The following is an 11,726-nucleotide window of genomic DNA, read 5'->3' as shown; positions in this document are numbered from 1 at the left end:
AAATTGAATGAATGATTTTAGGTCAGCTAAAAATAAGGGACATTTCCTTTCTGGCTGCTACCTTCCATAGCATATCTGTTAAACCTATTCATATATGTGTTATTGTCAATCTATTTCTGTTGTTTTTTTTTCCTTTTCACTGTATGATATGTTCGTAGTCGTATCCGAATATTGATGTATGCATTGTTTTTTAATATGTTCCATGCTTTGGTGAAATAAAGAAACTTGAAACTTGAAACTAGATCCCTGAGCAGGGGCGGATCCAGGAATTCCGTGAAGGGGAGGCGCAAGTAATATTTCTGGTGCCACTTCCGGGTTTCATTTAATTTTCTTTCTTTTTATTTCTTTTGTTTTTAACGATAAATAAAGGGGGGTGCGCCCCTTGCGCCCCCCTCTGGATCCTCCACTGCTGAGGAACCTCACAATAAGTCGTCTGGGAGACATTTTCCCATCGAACTAACATATTGATAATTATCTTACCACCTCTACGGAGACGATTATACCTGACACAATTCCTAACGCAGATTCATTTCATCATTTTGATCCTAAAGCTATTATCTTGGTTTTCACTGACTGAATGTTACATTTGGGTAGGAGGAAGTGTTTTTTTTTTAATTAAGTTATGGGTTAGGTTATTCTCAGCCCCCTCACCCCTCCCCCTCCCCCCCCCCCCCCCCCCCCCTTGCGTTCTTTCTTTCCCTTCCTTTTCTTCATAGCTTCGTCTACTTTTCGATTTGTGGACACCATAGCAGAAGAGTACCTTTTTGAAACAGAAAGGCAGATATGGCGGTAAGTCCGTTCTGTTATCAGTAAAATTATTCCATCTCGATTTTTCAGGCATTTTTCTGTGCTAATATAGTAGAATAGTGGTGTTGAATATAAGATATTCTGTGTTTTAAAGTTGAATGAAGTTTTAGTGTATCTTAAGACGGCCAAATGTAGGAACAAACACACATCAGTGAGCATGGTGAGCTCTACTTTTCACATGACCGTGCACCATGCTTCGCACAGTGCATGCTCAATGGCGCGGTAGCGACATGTCTGACAAAACCAGCGGGCTAGGCCCGGCGGGCGCGTGAACATTGCATCGCTGACTGACATGAACAACGGCGCGGTGTCGATATTCGAGACGGTTCTTACGCAATTGTCGTACTCGTTGTGCCAACCTCTGAAGTTACGGATGTTTCACTGTAGTTAGCTTAATTTAGCTAGAAAAAGAGAAAATTTCATTGACGATATCTTCATCCTTCGGTGATCTGAACCTTTTTTTAGCGAGAAAATTGTGTCAAATTGGCATGGATTGCCATCCCTTTTTTTGCTTTTTTTTAGGCCAAACAATGTCACGTACAACAATGTAACGTTTAATGAGATCTATATCATGCGCCACCATTTGGTATTTAATACAATGAAAATAACAAATTTTCTTACCTTCTCATCAACTTTGTTTTCTTAAAATGATTTCTACTTCATTTTCATCATCATTTCTCCTTGACCGAAAGAACGGAGGAGAGCCCTAAAAATGAAAAAAAAAAATTGATAAAAGAACCCACCGGACCATTGGGACAGACAGATTTTTCTGTCTACATACATTATTCCTTGGTTTTTTGGTCTTGTCACAAAGATTCGAAAGAGCTTACTTCCTACCCCGTGACCCTGGTCTTGGTTTGGTACATACAGATTGGTGATTTCACAATCGATGGCTAGCACAGTAGTGGCCCCAGTCAGCACTGTGGCAGCAGCTAGATAGTGCTAGACACTCCCTACCTACCATGTGTTTCCTGTATGCTTTATGTACACAGAGCAAGCAAGCGCCACTGAATATATACATGTGGCTAGATTATATTTGATTGTACGCTTTATGTACACAGAGCAAGCAAGCGCCACTGAATATATGTGGTTAGATTATATTTGAAAGAATATGCATACCCTGCAATATATGCACCATGCTCTCATTTAGTACATGTTCAGTTGTATACAGCTAGCCAGCAAAGTACCACGTAGCAAGACTTCATCGGAACGTTGCGATTGATCCCAATCAATTGCAAAATCCCCCAATCAATCATAATTTTGCAATTGATTTGATTTATCCATCTTAAAAGAAAGTCGATAAGAATAGAGTAAAAGACATTGAAATGTAGAATAATAAAGTTGTGTAGTTCAAGGTATGAAAATGAGGTTATTTTCTTCGCTTCGCAAGGTGGTGTGTGATGTACGCTGCGTGTTGATGTGGCTACGGTGATATCCAGCCTCTCCTTATAAAACTACCACAATAATTTTAGTTTGTAGAGTCAATCCACCCTACATCTCTGCCCTTCCTTGTCGAAATACAGGGAGCCCAGGTGAATCCTCAGATGGCTGAGGCCTTACAGCAGGCTGGTTACCATGTCGACGTCTTTCTTTCTCAAGACCAGTCATACCCACCACTGGAACGCCTCCTTGATGCTTCAAAAACAGGTGATTTTGATTTACTTCTAAAGTCTGATGTTCATACAATCAGATGACATGTCATGTTTAGGGAATGACATTAATGATGTCATGTATTAATGCAAAACATTCTAGCATACGTAACCCATTGAGGACGAGTCCCGAGTATACTCGGGCAAGTGTAAATGGGAAATGCATGTTGTAGCAAAATCAGCCTGTCCCCAGTGGGTTAAGGCTCTGTGTATACATGTACCAACTTGCAGTATGAAATTATCCAGCTGTGAAGGAAAAAAAGGGAAATTGGAAACAAAGTTTTTGTCAGTTTGTAATGAAAATTAGCTTCATTGTATCATTTAATTCCTTGTCCTCATCTTGCGATGTTCTACTGGTTATTTGTAGCTTTGGCCTGATTAGGAGGGTTTAGATGCCGTCTTATTTCAGTCAGAACATAATCTAAGCATCTGTAAAGACATTGCAGATTAAATTTTCCTTGAAATAAAAAGTAATATGACATAAAGAGATTCAATATCAGACAAGAGATAAAAAGTGTACTGTTAAGACTGTTTCATTTTGCCATACAGTACTCGTGAACTGAGGGGTCTTATAATATGAAATTCCACACTTAGAAGAGCGTTAAAAAAACTGTGTGATTTAGGTTGTAATGACTGAGATTGTTTTGAAGTTATGATTTGTTTTCAGGTAGTATTGTTTTGTGTGCAATCTCTCGCAGGTTTGGTAACAGTGAGTGGTACGACAGAAAATGACTACCCTTCACTGGGTGCACCATCGATCGGCTTGGCTGATCTTCCTCTCCTAGGACCCACCAAGAAGACTCCATTACCTCCTGAGTTGGTGGAGCAGTTTGGTCGTATCCTTCACTAAAGACATAGACACAGAACAAGGATTACCCTTCTTTATCTAATGATAGCTTGCATAGTGAATGGGCGCTGGAGAGTTTCATTTGATTTACACCCCTATTAGTTTGTTGTTATTTGTTTAATTCTTTAAACACCTTTTGAATTAATACTTTTCTGCAGAAGAAACCATGGAGTGTATTAACCTTGTTCCCATCCATGGTATAGACAAGCTGATATCATGACATCACATATTATAAAACAACGTTAGGGGCGGGGGTATTAATCCCCTTCAGTGATGATTTTAGTTTTTGTTATATTTTGAGTTTGATATATATATTAGTATATAGTATGTTAAATTATATACAGATTTGATACTGCAAATTTGATGTTGGTATTGTATGATTATTATGTGTTTATTTGTATGTATGTGTTCATGCAGGGCCTCCAAGAACAACAGTGTTTAACCCACTGACGGAGCCACCCTGTGAAAATAAAAATAAATAAAACCCCCTTCTCAGAATTCATCTTACTAGTTATGATTTTATCTTTTTTTTATGTAGTTCAAGTACCACAATTTTGTCTGACAGTACGGCACCATTACTAACTTCTACAATTCCGAATTATCTCATTTGCGGATCATAGATAGGTTTTTCTGTTTTAAAATGAAAAATAACTTTCTACTAGAAGTAATGCTGTAGTGTTTATTTTATGTTAATTGCTTTAAAATTAACCCTTTAGAAGGATTAGTACATCACTTCACATTTTTGTCCCAGTTGGGTGTGTATACTGTAAAAAAGGGGAATATTTGCATGCATTTTAATTTCGCGAATTTCATGAGAGCCAAGATTCGCTAAATTGAAATGCATGCGAAAGTTCTTGTCTGCACTATGTGCATTTAATATTAGATGCAACTCGTGAAAATTTAATGCCACAAAAAAAAAAGCCGTCGGCTCCAATTCGCGAAAATTTCTTGCTGTGAAAATATTGTGTTTTACAGTATAAGTAAAAATCATACATAGTGTTTTCTCTTTCTCTAATTTTTTTTCCACCCATGTGATTGCCTGTGTGGGAACCTTCATTAAAATGAGACAGACCAGTGTAGTGAATTACCTTAACCCCTTCACCCCAGACATGCAATGTAACTGTATGATGGGTGCCTTTCCTGAGATCAGCAGAGCCTGGCTGAGTATTGATACAGATATCTTTGTCTGGAATTATGAAGATGGGTGAGTAGCTCATGGCTGATCATATGTTACTGTACATTGTAATGCATTGATTATAAATGTTACACTTTCAATGTTCTAGAATACAAAAGACACACGGGTCTGAATGCATCAGTCGGATTTGTGTGCATAAGGTAACTATGGAATGCTGAACCCATGAGGTTAAGCTGAGTGGGTTTAGGCTAAATTCTATAGTTACCACATGCATATACTATTCATACTGATGTACAAAAAGACCTGTACATCATCTGTTTTATAGAATGGAGGACGATTTTCTAGCCAGAAATCCATTTTCTGATCATGTAACATGATGGCAAATTGCTGGATGCATTTCCTTTTGGCTTGCCATAGATGAAAACCATGCATCCAGTAATGTCCAGTTATAGTTTTGCAGAATATGCTTCATAATTCATGTAGATTTATGAGAGTCACATTATCTGTAATACTTCTAAAGTCAATTTTGATGCAGACATGCATACTGAGGTCTTAATCAAAATATATGCACAAATAAAGTCAAATATGCAGTCTTTCATCAAAAGAGTACAGCAATTGGAGATGTCAACAAATATTGGATTAAAAACTGAATTTAAATGCAGAGAAAATTAAGTGGTGTAATATCTCTTCACATAACATTATACCAATATGAAAGCCAGGTGTAAGAATTTAACATGTCCACTTTGTTATGTCCACCAGAGGTGACCTGGCATACTTTGATGGCCTGAGTGACACCATTCTGTGTGCTGGTCTGGTCAGGCCCAAGCCAAACATATTCCGCCCTCACATCCGATTCTTGCTCTGCCTGGCCTCCACTGTGGAGATTATCCTGCTTGGAGTCAGTTTCACCAGGCCCAGGGAAGGTAGGTAGGGAGGGGTGGAGCAGGGGGTGGAGCAGGGATGTGGCATGAGTAGTGAGGGGGCACAATCAGCTGGTCTGATAAGATTCAGGTGTAAAGAACACTTATGAATGTAATTGCCATGACTTATGTGCATTTGTTGAACTTGATCACGTTGTGTGTTCCATGTCTATCAAAATGAGTTGAATGCACAAAACTTATACCAAGTTTGTATCCGTTGATATGAGAATGTACAAGTTGCTCAAATATTGACCTAGAAAATAGGCTTTACTGTAAAATGAGAAACATTCGCGTGCGTTTTAATTTCGCGAGCGCCAAAATTCGCGAAATTAAAATGCACGCGAAAGCTTTTGTCTGCACTACATGCATTGAATGCCAGTAGCAATTCGCGAAAATTTCATGCCACGAAAAAGGCTGTCGGCTCCGATTAGCGAAAATTTCATGCCGCGAATATATCATGTTTTACAGAAAAGTCAGGACCTAATACCGCAAGAGCTAGGTGTCTGCAAGACACACTCGCATGAGTAAACTGGCTGTATTTGCCACCAGACATGGGTTGAAAGGTCAATCACATTCACACTCTCCAGACATTTCAGATGAAGTAAGTGGATTGATTTAAAGAGAAGCTGGCAAGTGCGTACATATCAGCTTTGTTAGGTTGAGTAACTATGTCTTTATATAAACAGTTAACACCTAAGTGGAAACTAAAGTTATTATAACATGCCTGTGTCATGGAACGATGAGGATTGGATGCTCGTATGATTATGATGAACACAAACGCAGAATGGTTCTTACTAATAGATGTAGTGACAGGTATACCTAAGATGTTAGAAAACACTAGACACCATGCTTTGTTCAAAATACCACAAGTGCACATGAGGATATACAAGGTGTGTGACTTCATGTGGTACTGTTAAAAATTATGGGCCGTGACAAGATAAAAGGGCCCTTAGCGCTGCTGTGCACAAACGCCATAAAATGGCGCGGAAGTTTGGCAAACCAATACGCACAAAATAAGATCAGCTAGCTGTCTGTGCGCATATGCATAGATGCATCAAAGTGGCAGGATTTGGACAAACGTGCCTATTTAAATGTCATAATGGGGGCATTTGGGATTGGAATTTCAGAAAACAGTTTGCGTATCTAAATACCTCAGAGTTCATTCTACAGTGTGACGGTGAAAACTCATTTTCTGTATTTTATACCCTTAGGGCTGTTTTCTCGCATCACGGCCCATATAATAGATTGCTTGCCACCTTTACAGGTCAAATGTCATGAGGAGATATGGAATCATTGCATTGTGAATCATTAGTTTTGTCAGATTGGCAACTAATCTGAAGGAAGTACACCTGATGAACTCATACACACCTGTTTATGTGTAAACTGCTGTTGTAAACATTTTGCTCCCCTATCTTTCTAGACATTGATGCCAGTGACTATGGGCGCAGTGAGATGCACCTCATCCCAGAGCCTCTCTTTGCCATTCCATCAGACAACTCTCACATCACCAGCATCCTGGGTACCAAAGATGGCCGTATCTTTATGGCCAGCAAGGATGCCTGCCTCTATGAGCTCATCTACCAGGTGGGTAGTCTAACAAGATCCTCTGCTTCTTGAGATTGCTACCCCCCTGGGTACAGTGAAGCTAGTTAGATGTGCTGCTTCTTTTTAGTTTTAACAGTCTACCATTGGATTGGTCAACCTTTAAAACAGATCTGGATGCCTTCTCATGGCTACATGGAATAGCAATGAATGAAATGTGTGTGTGTGTATGTGTGTGTGTGTGTGTGTGTCTGCTTTTGTTTATATGATAATGCTTGGTATTTGGCCCTGATTACCCACAACATTAATCCTATTTACATGGTAAATGCATTAATCTCCGAGAGCTCTCCATTGGTTACCAGGAGAGATACATACAAAGATTTTAAACAAAGTTTGTGATCATGAGAGATCATTGTTTGATCAGAATGTGCAATGACATGTGATGCATTTCATGTAAGAGAGACTCAAATGTTCAGACACTGGAGACCTAGCCAAACAGAAAAGATTGCAGCCATGTGATTGGTTCTCATTTCTGAACCAGGAAGTGAATGTAAATGTCATCCATGAGAGGTTACCTCTAGTTGAGAGATCAAGTTGAGACTTTAATAGTGTACGTTATATTGTGAGATAATTGTACTAGTATTCCTATACACCATTGTGTTTCCATGACCTCATAGTGGGGGTGCTGTGGCATAGTGGATAAGACTCCCGACTCCCAATCGGAGGACCCGAATTTGAATCCCGCCCAGTGCTTACGTCCTTTGACAAGATGTTTTTACCCACTATGTCCCTCTTGACCCAGGTGTATAAATGGGTACCTGGCAATGCTAGGTTAATAATAATAGCAGGGCCCTCTGGTAGAGCAGTGGCAACACTGAAGAGGCTACCCTGGGTAAATAAGACATTATTATTATTATTATTACCTCAACAGTGCTCAGCTGTCAGCTTATGTTTGTTTCTTTGTGCTAGGCTCAAGATGGTTGGTTCAGCAGGAAATGTCGTAAAGTCAACCTTTCCAGCAGTATGCTGTCATATCTTGTGCCAAGCATGCTGCAGTTCATGGATAAAGGTGAGAAACACATTTCTTTTCCAGATACTCGGCCACAGATTAATTAGTCATATTAATTGTGTATTTTGTGGAAAAGGAATTATTCTTAATCTTCCATAGCTGATAACTTTGTCCACATTCATGTAAAAAATCATAGATTAAGTAATTACAATTTATCATCCTAAACAAATGATCATTGCCCCCAATTGTGTCTTACTTAAACTTGAATATGGCCAAAATTTCTGCATACCATCATACAACTTTTGTCAGCGAAATCTATATGAAGCAAATAAGTGTGACTCTTTTTTTTCTTTAGTCTCTGCTTATTGAAAGAATTGCTATACTTTTGTTTGCATTTTGTGATTGAAATACATTTGTACCACAAAAAAAGAAAGGATTATATCTGTATGAATTGTGAATATTTCCTCCTCACCCATTTTCGTTGAACCGATCAGACCCACTGGTTCAGATAGCCCACGATGAGAGCCGTCACATTCTGTATACGAGATCAGAGCAAGGGACACTCTCTGTGTATGACATGGGCTCACAGGGGACTGATATGAAGAGAGTGACAAGTGTGTACTACAGTCATATCCTGAGGGAGACCATCGCCGCGGCAAAGTAAGCTCTTTCTTTCATGTCACATTAAGAGTGGGTGGATGATACAGCAAAGTATGCATTGTCTGTGTGGTGTGTGGACAGATATATATTCAATGAATATACTCAAATTGAAGAAGTAATATGAAGTATAATATGAAATATGATATGAAATATGATATGAAATATGCTCCTTTTCTTTCTTTCTGTTCTTTTTTGTCTCGGCAGTTAATAGTCGCATCATTCTATTAAAGAAGAATTTACAATGTAGCAGTGACATTGTAATGTTGACTCAAAGGAATCACTACATTTATCTTTCTGCACCCTTGCAAGAAATGAAGACCCACCTGGCATAAGATATTTGAAAGATATTACTGCTCATGTGGTACAGACCTGTGATTAGACACAAATGTGATAACATTAATTGCTGTTTCCATCCCCTTCTGAGCACCAACTTTTCCAGGAAATATTTCTTATGAACAGTTCTGTCATTTCATTGTTGGGTTGGGTGTGACTTGGAAGCAGATAAAATTACATTCAAGTAGAGCTACCCAAGCTTTAGACCAACATCAGTCAGCATCCAATCTGTTCAATAATGGTAGTGTCTGATGTTAAACCTAGAATCTGAGCTTTATTTGCTATAGAAATTTTTTGTTCATCACTTTTGCACTGAAGTAATGATGGTTATTCTTCATATCATCATTCCACAATTGTACTCTTCCCAGAACCATTGATAGATCCCACTTCAAACAGCTGGTCTACATCGCCCCCATCACGAGCCAAGAGTCTTCTTGCTTACATCTGGTAGCAGTCACCCAGTCAGGTGAGAAGTGGGAGAGAGGATGCAGACATCAAATCTTCACTACCATCTTTGTGATGTCATAATGTCCAGATAGCAACCAAGAGAAGTGTAAAGTTACGACATAATGTGACCCTACCCACCAAAAAGTCACCAGACATGAATTTTTAGCTACATGTAAGAGTAGATTCTGAAAAAGCAGACTCTAAGCTTTAAACTGATGTATAACTCAATACAAATGGAGCTTCCTATAAACCTATCTAAAGAATGAAAAGAAAGTATAGACTCTGGAAAAGCATTTACTGAGAAAACAGCCCTTTTTTTTCCCTTTTTTTTAAGGGTCTTTTCAAGCGCTTAATCCTCATGAAGATGTGTTATGTGTGATGAATGGGACAAAAAAAAATCATGGTGTAAAACTCAGTAGTAACCACAATAAAGTGATTATCAGATTCAGCTGAAATTTTGCACACTGTAAGTACATTCTATTCATGACTACTTCCAACTTTCAAAGCACAAGCAGCATCCTTTCAAAAGTTATTAGAGTTGAAATTGAAGAGTGTGTAGAGAGTTTCTATTAAAGAGATGTAAAGGGACCAGTAAAACATGTGTAATCACAGTACTCTACAATTATTTGTTGTAGAAAAACTGCAGGTATCACAATTTACCAGTCACTGTATAATCCCAAGCTTTACAATTATGTAAAAGAAGAATTGCTCTTTCAGAAAATATAACAAACAAAAGATTGACCATGTTGAGCCATTTCACCTATTCTTAGTAGTTATGTAAGATCAGGAAGTGCAACTTTTTGTTGGTTTTGTTATGCATGGTCACGTATGTATACCGTTGTTTTAAGTTTTTGGAGTGATGTGTATGTATTGAAGAATCACTCAAGTCATAAACACCAAGCCATTAGAGATATGACAATCTCAACCTTTGCTGAGACAGTCACCTGAGAGTGTGTCTACAATATTAGGGAATGTAACAAAAGTCTGTAGTAATGACTGGAGTATAGTTGAATCTTGTGTCTTACTTGTCACATTGTGCAGGAGTCCGGCTATATTTCTCCACCACTAGAGGGCAGGCTGGTGACAGCAGCACACTTCGGCCTTCATCACTATCACTGGTACACGTTAGATTACCTCCAGGCTTCACAGCTAACATGTCTGCCTACAGACCTTCTAATGTCCATGTGGCCTGCTACACTAAAGGTTAGTGACCTCGATCCCCACAGCAGCCCAGTCAATGATTTCCATTTCATTGGCTTCCATGAATTTTCACGAGGAAGTAATGTAGCTAGGGTGTCAAAACACATTGAATTGAGCTCACCTCATGTATTTGTCCTCAAATAATGCACTTTCCAAGGTCCCAAGAAGGCATTGACTTTTGTTTTAATTGATGCAAACTGTAGTCTCTTTTCAGACTTCACTCTGCAATGGACTGATTGTAGTTCATGACTTAAGACAGGTTTGGTTGTGATTTTTGATATCTCCTGTCTCTGATTTCTTTTCCAGGATGTTTGTTGTTGTGTGCCTCCCAGAGTGAAGACAGCGACAAACTCTGGTGTCTCAGTCCTGATGCTTTACCCTTCCAGCAGTCTTTGATGGAAACCAGGGTATGTGTGATATCTGATGCCTTATCCTTTCAACAGTCTCTAATGGAAACCAAGATATGTATGACATGACTGTTTTGTGATCTTAAAAGGTGCTGCTTCAGAAAGATGAGTACATCTCTGAAGTCACTGCCTTCCCACGTCTTCCTCCTCCTCCAACTCACCCCATCCCACTGTGTCACAGCTCTCAATTTAAGGTGAAAGTCATAGCTCACAGCTGCTAATCAAGCCTCGTGGGTGCAGGAGTGTGAGAAGGTGTTGCTGTAATTTCTTAGTACATGAGGGAGAAATAGAGTTTTAAATTATGATCCAAGGAGCTTTTGGAGCAGGATGTGGCATACTTCATCAGTACAGGGAAATATGAGTGAAAGTGGGTGTTATGTTTCAGCCATCCAAGGTCAGGATGTTTGGTGCGAGCTCCATGCCCCAGGGGGGCGCTGCTGTTATTACCAGAGATGAAAGCTTGATAATGCAGAGTTAAGCTGTAATCACACATGAGGTAATGTAGGTGCTAGTGGGAATACAGTGGTATGATCGGAAAGCATGCACTCCCTGTTAATCCGTTCCTTACGGGAACCTGGTTTACCAGGTTCTCGTGGGAGCAACTGATATACGGGAACCTGGTTTACCAGGTTCCCAAAATGAAGACAAGGGTGCCTGCTTCAGTGGCCTAAATTCATGTTTCTTTGTGTTAAAATGCTCAGAAAAGTGGGTTTGATAAAAAGATCAGAGTTTATTCTATCAGGATTTGTTCTCCTGCTGTTTAAAAAAAG

The 11,726-nt window shown here is 39.2% G+C and overlaps 1 protein-coding gene across 1 annotated transcript in view; it reads left to right on the top strand.

Moving 5' to 3' along the window:
* The first annotated feature begins 761 nt into the window (after window positions 1-761).
* LOC139728135 (nuclear pore complex protein Nup155-like) overlaps window positions 762-11,726 on the top strand; it is a 50,596-nt gene continuing 39,631 nt past the window's right edge. Inside the window, exons 1-11 of the mRNA XM_071639094.1 lie at window positions 762-789; window positions 2,331-2,454; window positions 3,155-3,292; window positions 4,411-4,507; window positions 5,198-5,361; window positions 6,779-6,942; window positions 7,870-7,969; window positions 8,404-8,569; window positions 9,271-9,368; window positions 10,391-10,552; window positions 10,856-10,956. Coding sequence (XP_071495195.1) covers window positions 784-789; window positions 2,331-2,454; window positions 3,155-3,292; window positions 4,411-4,507; window positions 5,198-5,361; window positions 6,779-6,942; window positions 7,870-7,969; window positions 8,404-8,569; window positions 9,271-9,368; window positions 10,391-10,552; window positions 10,856-10,956 — 1,320 coding nt within the window. The 5' untranslated portion in view covers window positions 762-783. The remainder of the gene's footprint in view (window positions 790-2,330; window positions 2,455-3,154; window positions 3,293-4,410; window positions 4,508-5,197; window positions 5,362-6,778; window positions 6,943-7,869; window positions 7,970-8,403; window positions 8,570-9,270; window positions 9,369-10,390; window positions 10,553-10,855; window positions 10,957-11,726) is intronic.

The sequence above is a fragment of the Diadema antillarum genome, unplaced genomic scaffold (genome assembly GCF_040938485.1).
Source record: "Diadema antillarum isolate AM-2024a unplaced genomic scaffold, OU_Dant_1.0 seq00000166_RagTag, whole genome shotgun sequence".
Taxonomy (NCBI): domain Eukaryota; kingdom Metazoa; phylum Echinodermata; class Echinoidea; order Diadematoida; family Diadematidae; genus Diadema; species Diadema antillarum.
Note: the sequence above shows the minus strand (reverse complement) of the source record. Positions and strands in the feature narration are given on the sequence as shown.